We start from the raw sequence: 14,138 nt of genomic DNA, 5'->3' as shown, positions 1-14,138 counted from the left end.
CCTCAGGGTGGCCTCAGGGCCTCACAGGAAAAGAACATGCAAGCAAGCGGAGAGCTTAGAGTTGCTGTGACACCTTGAACTCCACGGACTTCAGAGCTACCAGAAGGTTCTGTACTGACCTTTCTTTCCTCTGTGTGGCCCACCACAGACAGAGGTTCAAGTCCAACCTCTCTCACACACTGCTGGGAGGGAGGTGCATCCTCCCTGTACCTTGGTTTCTGTCTGTAGAGAGGCAGCCATGCCTGTCAGGGTTCAGAGCTTTCTCCCTTTCGTTTCTGTAGATGTGGATGCATCCTCTTTATCCTACTCTTACCAGGAGCTTCTTGAGAATTGTCTGTATGTGCTCTCTTGGTTTCCTTATCTCTAATGGCCCCTCAGACCCTGTCATTGCATTGAAGGCGCCATGACTGACGTCACCGGCTGCCGTTTTACTGTTCAAGGCAATGCCCGACTCCAGCGTCCTCTGCCCGCAGTGCCCGACTCCAGCGTCCTCTGCCAGCAATGCCCGACTCCAGCGTCCTCTGCCCGCAGTGCCCGACTCCAGCGTCCTCTGCCCGCAGTGCCCGACTCCAGCGTCCTCTACCCGCAGTGCCCGACTCCAGCGTCCTCTGCCCGCAGTGCCCGACTCCAGCGTCCTCTGCCCGCAGTGCCCGACTCCAGTGTCCTCTGCCCGCAGTGCCCGACTCCAGCGTCCTCTGCCCGCAGTGCCCGACTCCAGCGTCCTCTGCCCGCAGTGCCCGACTCCAGCGTCCTCTGCCCGCAGTACCCGACTCCAGCGTCCTCTGCCCGCAGTACCCGACTCCAGCGTCATCTGCCCGCAGTGCCCGACTCCAGCGTCCTCTGCCCCCAGTGCCCGACTCCAGCGTCATCTGCCCGCAATGTCCGACTCCAGCGTCCTCTACCCGCAGTGCCCGACCCCAGCGTCCTCTGCCCGCAGTGCCCGACTCCAGCGTCATCTGCCCGCAGTGTCCGACTCCAGCGTCCTCTGTCCGCAGTGCCCGACTCCAGTGTCCTCTGCCCGCAGTGCCCGACTCCAGTGTCCTCTGTCCGCAGTGCCCGACTCCAGTGTCCTCTGCCCGCAGTGCCTGACTCCAGCGTCCTCTGCCCGCAGTGCCTGACTCCAGCATCCTCTGCGCGCAGTGCCCCAGGCAGACATGCATTTTTGCTTTTCCCATTTTTCCCCCAAGCCCCCGCCCAGCTCATTCTTTCCCTGCCTTCTGGACAGCCAGCTCCTTGTGGCTTCGGCCAAGCCTTCTCTTCCTTGTCCGTACTCTCCTCCCTAGTGGAAACTTGTAATGACAGAAGATTCGCATCCGGGTGTCTGCAGGCCCCGCCCTGTTGACCCAGGAGCTCCAGATCGGTCAGGCTGCCCAGCGGGCATTTCTGTTGAAAACTTCTCAAATTCAGCATGTTTCAGGCGAAACTCACCATGTTCCTATCATCGCCCTGTTCCTTCATCCACCCCAAACCTGGAACTCTCCCCTCCTGCCTCCTCCCCACACCGACTCTAGGGTCCCACACATTCTGGGCAAGCGCTTTACCACGGAGCTACCTGCCTAGTCCTCTTTCTACTTCTTTTTTTAAGGTGGGGTCTTATGTCTCATCAGATTGTTCAGAAGAGCCTTGAACTCGCTGGGTAGCCTAGACTGGCTTGAGCTTCCAACACTCCTGGCCCAACCCTGCTCCACAGGCCCCTGGACGCCCACCTCTCAGTTCTCCACTCCGCAATCCCGCCACCCTCCACAGGGCCTTTGCACAGGCTTTCCCTGTCTCTGGAGTCGTCTTCACTACATCTTCCACGGTGACCTTAACGCCATCTTTACTTCCTCAGGAAAGTCCTTTCTGGGCGTTGAGGAGAAAGCTTAGGAAAGCACTTGCTGCCCAAGCATGCAGACCTGAGTTCGATCCCCGGCATCCACATTAAAACAAACAAGCAGACAGATGTGGTGGCCTACGTCTATAATCCCAGGACTGGGAGGTAGAGACTAACAGATTCCCGTGTGCTCGTTGTCTAGTCACTCTGGTTTAATCACCAAGCCTCAGGTCTCAGTGAGAGACTCTGTCTCAAAAAAACAAGGTGAGGGCTAGAGAGAGGACGCAGTTAAGAACACAGCCTGCTTCCAGAGGACCTAGGTTCAATCCCCAGCACCCACAGGTACCTCACAACAACCATCTGTAACCCCAGGATCCAAGGATACTAGGCTTGCACATAGCGTGTAGACATACATACAGACAAAACATTCATAAGTAAATAAATTTCAAAAATGAAAAACAAAAACCAAAGGTGAGCTGCACCCGAGGAATAATACCCTGGATCGCCTCTGGCCTCCACAGCCATGCACACACATGTTCATGTACACCTGTACACACGTGCACAAAAAAGGAAGAAAGGAAACCAAAAGTCCCATGTCCCTGACTCTTGGGCCCTCATTGCTTTCTTTTGTGTGTTTGGAGGCACACTGTAGGAAATGGAGCAGGGGTTCTGGAAGGAAAACCATTTGCTCTCTCCCCTGAGTGATGCGGGCCTGTCCAAGAGCTGTGTGGCGGAGCGTCCCAACCTCCCCTCCCTCGCTGCACCCTGGCTCTCCCGGCCTCTGGCTCCGTACCCCTCCCCTGGGCTGCCATACTTACTGACGGGATGAGGGAGTAATGGAGGAAGACCTCCCTGTCCACTGAGCTGTCACAGGTGACATTGAGCCGCCTGGTCCTGGAAAACAGCCACAAGTCATGTCGTCAGGGTCATGTGCAGTCACTGGGACAGCCCTGACTCCAGTCTGCAGAATTGCTCTCAGGAGTTTGGACCGTCTGAGCTTCCTTACTTGCTTTCCCAAGACCCAGCCTGCTCGCTCCCTGTCTTCCCAAAAGGACTGCTGCCATCCATTGCTCTGATGATTTATCCAGCATCCCTGGAACTGGCACTAAGTAAGACTCCTATTCATTTCTGGATGACACCGTCATGGGAGATTTGGGTTTGGGGGGTGCTCTTTTTACAGAACACTACAGAAATGCCTGAGTTTTTCACATTTTAAGGGAAACTAATGACCATGAAATCCCTTAACCAGAGTCCTTCCCACCTTCCCAGAGCCTTTGGAAGGGCCTTGTGTGAGCAAGAAGACTCAGACTAAAGCATCATTAACTTCCCAGGAAGTCAGTCTGTGGACCTGGTCTTTCACAGACAAGGTCAGAAACACCAGTGAGCTGCTGGGGCAGGAGGAAGCCATTTGATTATACACTGTGTGTGTCCTCAGTGTGCCGGACAAGGCTGGTGGGATCCCAAGGCAGAAACACAGGACAGCTTTCCCTGACAGAGATGCTCTCTTTTCTAGGCTCCATCACACCATCACCCCTCTGATCTCTGCTCTTGCCATTCCTGACTCCGGTACACCCAGCCAGCCATCTCCTTGGCTGCATCCTGCAGCCAGTGACTCCTGTCCCTCAGAGGTCTCAGGGGAGAGCAACCCTCAGGGGAGGCCAGGAACACACACAGCCCCTGGAATTCTTTAAAATCCTAGCAGCCTATGTTTATTGCACTACAGATCCAAAATATCTAGATATCAGAGGGCAGGGCTCACGCAGTGAGAAGTAAGACAGAAGTGTTCCACTTCGGCTCTTAGTTAAGAAGGTAAGCTGAGCACATGCATCAGTCTCTCTGACCCACACAAAACCCTTCCATGGTGGGAAGGAAGGAACGAGGCCATACTTGAAAGAAAAAAAGGAACGATCAGAGCTGAGACAAGATCAAAGAGAAAAGAGCCAACAGCCAGCAGGCCCATAGAGTGTGAGACCGCATGGAGCAAGCTCCATACCCACGCGAGAAGCGAGAGCAGGGCCAGTGAGACTCTGCGGGCAAAGGGGCTTGCCACCAAGCCTGACAGCCCGAGTTCAATCCCCAGGACCCACATGGTGGAAAGAGAGAATGGACGCCTGCACCTTGTCCCCTGACCGCCACAGGCTCATGATGACATGTGTGCATGCACACATACACACACACACACACACACACACACACACACACACACACACCGTAAATTGCAGTGAGCAAGAGCGGAGTGTATCTGGAAACAGGCACAGAGCGCTGACATGAGGCTTACAAAGGAGCAGGAAAGACAGGATGGCTTAGCCCGAGTAGCGTGCCCTTGGCCCTGGCCAGCCAGGGACAATGTATTTACATCTCCCGTATAGAATGCATGGGTCACAGAGAGAAGGGCAGTGGCCGCATCAGGAGTAGCACTTGGAGGGAGCCTGGAGCTTCACAGGCCAGCCACTGAAATGTTGCAACTAGCAGGACACTCTTCCTCCCCTCCCCCACTGAAAGCCAGCCTGAAACCCCACCTGGCGTCAGTTACAGCCAGGCTCCTGACACAGGCAAGGCATACTCCGTGGAACTCTCAAGCACACATGAGCTCCCACTCAAAACACAGGACATTGCAGGAAAAGACTGCCCTCCCCACCCCCACGCCTCTCACCCCCACCCCCATCCCCGCCCCAGGAAGCCAAGGACTCAGTGAACACTGTATTCATTCCCTTCCTCCTGAGGAAGTGGAGGGAACACATGCCCTCTCTGGAGTGAACACTAGAGGGCGCGCCCTCCAAGGAAAATCAGAAGAATGCCAAGGGACTGGCAAAACACAGTTCTCTCTCAGCCCCGGGGATTTGAATATGTAAACATTTATTTTAAATATATAAATACCAAATGTGTTCACATGTAACATTCCATTTAATAATGCAGTCAATGCATATTTATAAACACAAGAACTGAAAAATATTTTCCATTATAAATTGTCAGAAAAAAATTAGAGAAAATTCTAGGGCAATAAGAAAAAATGACTCTATGAAGAAGGGTTTAAAAGCAACAAGAACAGGAGAATCGGCAAACACGGTCAGTAGCCAGGTAAGTACCTCGGGATAGGATGTCTGAGCCGGCATCAACTCAAGCACCGAACGACATCCGCCTGGAGGGCAGAGAGAAACAACAGACAGCTGGTTCCACTCTCCCGTTTACATGGGAGTCCAGACTCTGTCTCCTCCCATTGTGACTTAGATAAAAACGAACTTCTAGACAAGCAGTAACAGTTCAGTGGCAGGCCACCAGAATAGAAAGGCAGAAAGTACAGTACAGGACAAAGTTACAGGAAAGAAAAAGTTCAGTCACTCCAACAACGGCCAGGAAGAGAAAGAAAGCAAAGTCAACATAAGAAATACAGACTGGCAGCATCTAAAAACTAGTAAGTAAACTGCTAGTGGAGGGGGAAAAGGCATTGAAACATCCTTAAAAAGATTGGCAAGTGACCGGATTTTTCATTCTTTTTAAAAACGATGTATTTATTTTACTCTAGATAGAGGAGTGTTTTGCCTGCAGGTCTGTTAGTACACTGTGTGCCTGCCTGGTGTCAGCAGAGGTCAGAAGACGGTGTCAGAGCCCCTGGAACTGGAGGATGTTTGCAAGTCACCATGTGGGTGCTGGGAATCGAACCTGGGTCCTCTGGAAGAGCAGTGAGTGCTTTTAACTGCTGAGCCATCTCTCCAACCTCCTGAGCTTTTATTTCTCAAAAGAAGATGTAAGTGGGCCACCGGTATGTTAACCAGTGTGGAACCACCCTGAGCACCCCAATAATGGGGCTGGGGAGGCCATAGAGAGAGGGTAATACTGAGTGTTGGTAGGAATAAAAATTAGTGTAGCTATGGTGGTGTTTTATTTGTACTGAAATGTGATTTTAATTGTATATTAATAAATAAAGTTGCCCGGGGGTCAGAGCTATTAGAGCCATAGCAAGAGCATGGCGGTGGTGGCCCACGCCTTTAATCCCATAGATCTCTGTGTGTTCAGGGATACAGCCAGCATTGGAGACATATGCCTTTAAGACCTGGAGGGCTGTACATTCAGACAGTGAAGAGGCAGTCACGTGTTTGGGTTTACAACCAATGAGAAGGCAGAACAGAAAGACTATCTAAAGACAAACACACAGGAAGTAGGTCTCTTTTGAAGAGGTAGGACCACCGCAGGAGGAAAGGTAAGGTTTTAGCTCTGAGCTCTGACCTCTTGGCTTTCTCTTTTACATTGGTTCTGTGTTACTTATTTAATAAGACGGTTGGCTACATCTACATGTAGCCATTGGGTAAAACAGTATAGGGGGTCCTCAAGAATCTAAGCATAGAAATGGGCATGGTGGCACACTCCTTTAAGGCTGGCACTCAGGAGGCACAGGCAGGTGGGTCTCTGTGAGTTAGAGACTAGCTTGATCTACGACCAACTAGGGCTACTTAGTGAGACCCTGTCTAAAAATAAACAAGCTGACTAAGTGTGGATCTACCACACTCAGTGACACCATTCCTGAGTGTGCACATCCAAAGGAAAAGAAAGTTTGTTCCCATGTTCTCTGTTAGCTACTGAACTATTTTCGGTAGCTAAGTCAGGGAATTAGCAAATGAATAAAGAAAATGTGATGTATGTGAGGGCACAGGTGTCACCAAGGCTGGCTTGGGTCTGACAGGACCAGCGGTCACCATGAGGAACACCGCATGGTAGTTATTAAACACCACTGTCAAAAACTAAACAGGAAAGATTGAAGAAGTGACACCAAAGGGGTAAGTAACAAAGACTGGAAATGCCTCCGTCCTGGGGAGTACACCCCCATCTGCACTGTGGACACTGCCCTCCTGACCCCTGAGGCTTGGGATCAGCCGTGGCGGGAATCCAGCGATTCCTGCCAATCAGGGCTGAGTTGACTGTTCTATGGAAAGACTAAAAATGGTAGAGAAAATGTCTATAATGTAGATGTTTACATCTGTTATTTTTCTTTTTAAGATCTCTGTATTTTCAGTTTATGTGTATGGATGTTTTGTCTGCATGTATGTCTAGGCCTGAAGGGGTCATCAGGTCCCCTGGAACTGGAATAACAGAAGGTTATGAGCCACCATGTCAAAACTGAACCTGCGTCCTCTGCAGGAGAAGTCAGTGCCCATGATGGCTGGGCTGTCTCTCCAGCCCCAAGCCTGTTATACTTATAGCTCCACTTTGTGAGCCACCCCAAAATGATTTGTTTTCTTTTGAGGTACTGTTCTTCCAAGATTCAAAAACTCTTATCTATGGCTTAACAGAAGGCAGTTTCTATCACGATGGAGCAGGGCTTTCTCACTGGGATCTTCTTGCTTCTTGTCCATTGTCTGACTCATTCATGTAAACAAAGCATCCACCACCACTCATGTCGACATCGGGTTCACTGACCAGCTGCGGTCCAAGGCTTGCCCAGAGACAAGGGATCAGCCAAGATCAACGCTGGCATTGAGACATCCAACTGGCTCTGTGGAACTGGATAAGGAGCGGGGAGTGTTTACAACCCTGTGTATGCTGTGTGCCTATCTGTTTTATCAGGATAATCTATAACGAACCCACATACACCTGTGCCTCTTTTTGTGTAAAGAGCCCGTCATGACACATCTCCCAGCATGCCCCTGGCAGCTGTACCCCGGCCTTTGGGCATGGCCTAGAAAAAGGAGGGTGTCCACATTTGGAAGATAGAGATAAAGATTAATTGTGAGTGAGCAGGAGTGGAGTTGAGAGTGAGAAAATTAAAAATTCAGTGCCAGCAAACCAGAGGAGTGTGAGCAGACCCTGAGCAGACACTTTGAGCCGACACTGTGAGCGGACCGTGAGCAGAGCACTGGAAAGTTATGGGATAGAAAGATCTGGGCACCCCAACATATGGCCAGCACAGGGGGAAAAGAAGTCAGATAAAAAGAGAGAAGTGTGTGAATAGCAAGGTCTGAAAACCAGCAAGTGAGCCAGTAACAAAGGGAAAATGATACTTACAAAAAAAAAAAAAATTCAGAATGGGCAAATGATCTGAACTTTCATTTCTTAAAATAAGAAAAAAAGACAGTTACCAATGTGGGGCACCCCTGAGCAGCCAGTGCTGGTGAGGGTGCAGAGGGTAAGACCCTTGGTGGGAATTAGTGTGGCCACTGAGGAAAGAGGAAGGGAGGTAATGAATGAGAGGAGACAGGAGGGGAATGGATAGGAGGGAGAAAGAAGTGGGAGAGGGAAGGGAGAAAGAGCCCCCCAACTGTGAAACCTCCTCTTCCAGAATCCCAAAATCCCAACACTGTGGTCTCTGGAATCCAAGCCCATGTGAGGCTGGTTTTAGTTTGGGGTGGTTTTCTGGGGAGTGGGAGTGTGAAGGAAGTGACATTAAGACAGGATTTCTCTCTGTAGCCCAGGCTAGCCTCTGACTTGAGGTCCACCTCCAAGACCTCGGCTCCCCTTTCTCCACTCCTCCTCTGCTATGGGCAGCCTGAGTATAAACAGGTTTTCTCCAGCTGGGCATCTTCACCCTGTAATCAAAGCCCTCAGGGAAACTGAGGGGCGGGGCTGGATTACAGGGAGTTAGAGGCCAACCTAGGCTATATATTGGATGCGAGGCTAGCCTGGGCTACAGAGTGAGACCCTGTCTTCAAAAATTGAAGAGAAACTCAGGAGGCAGGAGTGGAAGAGGAGGAGGAAGAGAAAAGTTAGTTAGTTAGTTAGTTAGTTAGTTAGTTAGTTAGTTAGTTAGTTTTGCTGTTTGGAGAGCTGAAGGGGACTCCATAGTTCTGACTTCCCCAGACCCCAGAGCACTTGGCCGACTCTCCTGAGAGTGCCCTTCCTCCCAGGATCAGCCTTCCGGCCCCTCCCCTCCTCTGCCCAGTGAGTCACTGTCACAGGGCTACAGTATCAGGGACTCCCTGGCCTGGGCCCCTTGCCATGAGGTAGATTGCAGTCCCTCACTTCGTTAAGAGCCAGGGTGTTGGTCCCATGACCGATCCAGCAATGTAGCCCGAGCAGGACACCTGTGCTCGGATGTCCTGGCTGCCCCCTCGAGCTGCCAGCCTCTTCTATCAAAGAAGCCACACAGGAAAATGGCCCTGTGTCACCCCAGCTCTGCTGCGGTTGCTGGGGCTCAGAGACCCTCTGGTCTCAGCTGGTCCCTGGGAAACGGCTCCTAAGAACCAGGAGAAGGATTACAAGGGCCCACGTGTACACGCCCTGCTTCCTTTCCGTTTCCTCCCTGGCCACTTCTCTTCTCTGTGTGCAGACCTCTGCTTTCTTCTCACCCCCACCTCTCTACTTATTTAGAGTTCATTCCTGGCTGACCATGGCCAGCTCCTGGTTGCTGCCTTTCCTTGAGGAGCATGCGTGACTGTTTTTATGTGTGTCTGAAAAGCCCAGAGCAGCCATCATGGAAAAAAAAAAGGAAAGAAAGAAAGGAAGGAAGGAAGGAAGGAAGGAAGGAAGGAAGGAAGGAAGGAAGGAAAGAAGGAAGGAAGAGGTCCATTTCTACTCCCTACCATTCTTTGTTTAAAGATTTATTTTATCAGGGACAGAGAGATCACTTGTGGGTTAAGAGCACTGGCTGCTCTTTGGGAGAACCTGGGTTTAATTCCCAGTACCCACAAGGCAGCCCACAACCTTCTGTAACTCCAGTTCCAGAGGACATGATATTTTCTTCTGGCTTCCATAGGCACAGGGCATATACACGGTACACAGACATAATTACAGCAAAACACCCATACAGATTAAAGAAAATGCGTGTGTGAGTGCGTGTGTGCGTGTGTGTGTGTGTGTGTGTGTGTGTGTGTGTGTGTGTGTGTGTGTGTGTATTTACATATGTACAGGTGTCCAAGGAGCCATAAGAGAATCCAGCTCCCTGAAGCTGGAGTTACAAACAGTTGTGAGACACCGGACATGGGTGCTGGGAACCGAACCTAGGTCCCGTGCAAGAGAGGAGTGTGCTCCACCCACTGAGCCATCTCCAGCCCTTCCCTACCATCTGCCCGACACAGCAGCACTCCGCTCATGTCCTTCCACCCAATGGAAGCAACAGTAAAGAGGACCGGTCACCACATCCTGTAGGGTAGGTAGATGTTCTTCTAGCCCCTTTCCCGCTAGCCGCTTCCCCAACCCCACAGCGAACTCCAGAGAAGCCGAGGAAAAGCCCAAAGTGCCCCTGGGTAGCAGAGTTCAAAGTCCAACGCAGTGTAAATGTTCCAGCTGGGAAGCATAGTCAGACACTTGGACGTAGACTCTGGTAGAGAGTTTGTGGCCAGGGTTCTTGCAGGGGAAATGATCCTGTGTTCTGTTTGGAGAAAAGCCTGAGCAGCATGCTCAGGCCCAGCCTCCAGTGAGAAGGGCCCTGATTGGCTGGTCCATAGCCAGGGAGGAGACTGTGGTTGAATGAAGCTCTTGGGGACAGGACTGACATTGTAAGAAGGTCAAGAGGGCGGAGCAACTGGCACAAGAGGGTCCCCTCAGCACAGCCTGCAGGAGAGCTGCCTGCCTCCTGGGGAGCAGAGTGTCCCACGGAGCCACAGGTCAGCCCGCCCCAACTGCACAGCCCTCTAACCAGCTCATCCTCTGAAGTCCTCCCCATCCGGGCACATCACAGACCCAGAGTGGCTCTGGCTGTCTTCTCCATCCCCATGAAATCCATTCATCTTTGTCTATGCTCATAACCCAGGCTGTCATCACATTCACTAAGACCATAGAGTAACCCATCCTCCCTGTGGACCAGAGGGACCTTTCTAGAAACTCACATCTGATGGCATCAGGCCCCTGTCAGCTCAGCCTCTCTCTTCTCTCCTGACCACAGAGCGCACTCGGGACATGGGGAGAGAGGGACAGCTTCTCCTGGGCTCTCCAGCACACTGTTCCCTTCCCACATCCAGAGATACTCAGCCTGCTCGGTCTACCTGTGCTGCTTTTCTAGGTGACACTCATCATGTCCTCTTTGTCTCCATGGCTCCCCTCTCTCCTGTCTTCTTTGGGAGCCCTCAGCATTCTGAGCAGATCCTGTGCCCCCAGGGGGCCTGTTTTCTCTTCTTCATCCACCATGTTTCCAGGTCAGAGTGAAAATCTTCGTTCCCCACCCGGGCAGGACTTCCCCGATTCTCTGTCCTTCCCGTTTCAGTTCTCTGATCCCCTCAGAACTGTGAGCTCACCCACCCTGTCAGAATGGCTCTTCTCAGCAAGATAGCGGGGGGGGGGGGGGGGGGGGGGATGCTGCTGAGGCCAGGAGGAAGGAGAACTCTTAGACACTCGGGGTAATCAGCACAACCATCATGGGAAATGGCATGGACAGACTCTAAAATAACCAAAAATACAACTTCCTTAGGAGTCCACAATCCCACCGGCGAAGAAACAAAGGAAATGAACTAGCATGTCCAAGAGATACCCGAACCCTTGTTTATTCTAATAAATATTCACAATAGCCAAGATATGGACTCCACCGGGATCCAACAGTGGACGAGGAGACAAATGCGGTACGTCCATATGATGCAACACCATTTAGCTTCAAATAAAGAAGAAACTCCTGTCATCTGAGACCACAGATGGCTCTGGAGGACATTACAGGAAGTGAAATGAGCCAGGGACAGAAAGACAAACACTGCATGACCTCATTCAGATAGGTGTCTAGATAAGCCTGGCTCACACAAGCACAGAGCAGGACAGCAGTGAGGGCGGAGGAGGAGGCTGGCAAGCGGTGAGCCAGGACTACAAACAGTTACAGTTAAAGTTACAGTTAAGAGGAAAAGGTGCCGCTGTGCCGTGGCCCAGAAGGGTGACTAGAGTTAACATATCAGCTATATACTTCAAAATGCAGAGCGAGGGAGTCTTATCACAAAGAAATGATAAATGTTTGAGGTCAAGTCAGTGTGCCATATGCATATGAAGACTTCAAAGTGCACGCCATAAATGTGCACAAGTATAAAGCATCGATTAAAGAGGGGAGGAAGGACAGGAAGTTTTACACCAGAGTAATAGGTGAAGAAACCTTAGTGAGAAACCATGGAGACAGGATTCCAAGGTAGGAGCCTGTGAGTCCTTCCCTGGGCTCTGCCCACTTACCATGGCTCTGAACCAACATGGAGGAAATCTACTACAGTTCTCCTTTTTCCATGTCTGCCTGCCTGCCTGCAAATTAGCCAGCCCATGCCTTTCTCCAGTGTCTGTCAATCAGCAACATCAAAAGAGCAAAGAGGACCTGGCTGTCTGGAATGTCCCATCTCAGCCTCTGCCGCTCACCTTGTGCTGGCTGCAAGCATCTTGCTGAGGAGGGCTGCTGCTGCGGCTGGCCTGCCTCTGGATGCTGCTGCCTCTGGATGCTGCCGTCTCTGGATGCTGCCGCCTCTGGATGCTGCCGCCTCTGGATGCTGCTGCTATAGGTGGCCTGCCTCTGGATGCTGCTGTCTCTGGATGCTGCTGCTCGTGGATGCTTCTTTATTTCTCAGGCTCTTGTTTGTAATGGCTTCCCATGAACTAGCATTCTGTCCAGTTCGATTCGTAGACCCAAAAGTCAGAGAAAAGGCAAACATCCCGTCAAACATTTACCCAGGAGTGAAATCAGGCGGCAGTTCTCTTCCTGGTTTCACAACACCGCTCGGCTTCTTGTCCCACCTCTCTTCTGGCGCCTCCTCCTGGGGCCCCTCTGCTGCCCCCTTCACCCCAGCTGTGGTCCCAGGACCACCCACCTCCCAGCTGTATGTGGAGGCTTTGCTGGGCAGCTCTGTGCCTTTGGCCAGCTATAAAAAATATTATAGGTAATAAACTAGGACTCTGCCTCCAGGCCATAAACCAGGATCGGTGGCTTAGAGGTTCTCCCTGGACACCGGCACCTGGCCTCTTGCTTGGAGAAGTGAACAGGGACAAGTTCAAAACGGACCCCCAGCCACATGGCGGAGCCTGCTAGCTGCCCCATCCCTGGGCAGAATTCCCGTTCCTTGGGCAGAAAGTAAGGCTGCTACTTGGTGGTTCTCTCTACCCCACCCACCCCCCAGGGTCAGGCTCCAGCCACACTGGCATCTAGGAGCAAACACCCAACAAAGATTCTTGTGGGGTGGGTGCAGGAGGGCTGAGTGCCCCCCCCTACCAGGCTTTCTTTTAATCTCCCAACCAGCTCCCAAACCATGACACAGAGACTTAATATTATTAGTCTTCTTAGCCCTGGCCCTATCTTATGCTCATTTCTTGCTAGCTTTTTTTGTTTGTTTTGTTTTTTGTTTGTTTTTTGAGACAGGGTTTTTCTGTGTAGTTTTGGTGCCTGTCCTGGATCTCACTCCGTAGACTCACAGAGATCCGCCTGGCTCTGCCTCCTGAGTGCTGGGATGAAAGGCAGCCACCACCACACTCTTAACAACTTAACCTGTTTCTTTTCATCTATGTTTTGCCTTGGGGCTTTTTACCTTTCTTTCTTTCTTTCTTTCTTTCTTTCTTTCTTTCTTTCTTTCTTTCTTTCCTTCTTTCTTTCTTTCTTTCTTTCTTTCTTTCTTTCTTTCTTTCTTTCTTTCTTTCTTTCTTTCTGCCTTTTCTTTCTTCCCTTTCTTTCTTCCCTTTCTTTCTTCCCTTTCTTTCTTCCCTTCTTTCTTTCTTTCTTTCTTTCTTTCTTTCTTTCTTTCTTTCTTTCTTTCTTTCTTTCTTTCTTTCTTCCTTTCTTTCTTTCTTTCTGTGTATCTTATTTTCTGCTGTCTCCATGTCTGACTGGCAGCTGCCTGGCTTCTGACCCCAGACATGTCCCTCTCTTTCTCCCTCCTTTCTCTTTTCCTTCTCCCAAACCTAGGTTTCTCCTCCTATTATTCTCTCTGCCCGCCAGCCCCGCCTATCCCTCTCCTGCCTAGCTATTGGCTGTTCAGCTCTTTACTAGACCAATCAGGTGCCTTAGGCAGGCAAGGTGAAACAAATGTAACACATCTTTACATTGTTAACAAAGGCAGCACAAACAAATGTAACACACCTTCAATAGTTAAAGTAATATTCCCCAGCATAAACAAATGTAACACATCTTTGCCTAGTTAAGACACTATTCCACAACAGCCCCCCTCTAGAGTGTGCTGAAGGGCGTGTCCCTTTCCCATGGGAGGGGACTCACAGAGCTAGGGAACCTGAGTCCTTGAGTCACCACACTAAGAACATTGGCCCCCACATGCTGCCCCTCATAGCCTAGCCCAGGCAAAATAAAGCTGGCCTATGACACATGGGACTGACTTGTCACAGCAGCTCACCTGACCCTCTCTAATACTTCCTGGAGTGCAGAGGGCGTTGGCAACCCCTGAGAGCCCAAGTCCCCTATTTTAAGAATTTTTTAAGAATAAGGTTTCGGGTTAGCTTA

General features: G+C 50.9%; 1 protein-coding gene across 9 annotated transcripts in view; it reads right to left on the bottom strand.

Moving 5' to 3' along the window:
• LOC102924399 (stimulated by retinoic acid gene 6 protein-like) overlaps nt 1-12,366 on the bottom strand; it is a 42,051-nt gene extending 29,685 nt beyond the window's left edge. For 2 of the 9 annotated variants that reach the window (XM_042271106.2, XM_076564150.1), the window contains exons 1-2: nt 12,059-12,366; nt 2,632-2,707 (exon numbers count right to left, since the gene is read on the bottom strand). In XM_042271106.2, the coding sequence (XP_042127040.1) occupies nt 2,632-2,707; nt 12,059-12,078 (96 nt within the window). In that variant the 5' untranslated portion in view covers nt 12,079-12,366. Of the gene's footprint in view, nt 1-2,631; nt 2,708-9,803; nt 10,007-12,058 lie in introns of those variants that run through there. The other 7 variants (XM_076564147.1, XM_076564145.1, XM_076564146.1 and 4 more) reach the window with 7 other exon arrangements.
• Between the last annotated feature and the right edge of the window lie 1,772 nt (nt 12,367-14,138).

This window comes from Peromyscus maniculatus, chromosome 2 (assembly GCF_049852395.1).
Source record: "Peromyscus maniculatus bairdii isolate BWxNUB_F1_BW_parent chromosome 2, HU_Pman_BW_mat_3.1, whole genome shotgun sequence".
Classification (NCBI taxonomy): domain Eukaryota; kingdom Metazoa; phylum Chordata; class Mammalia; order Rodentia; family Cricetidae; genus Peromyscus; species Peromyscus maniculatus.
This window is presented reverse-complemented; position numbering and strand designations above follow the sequence as displayed.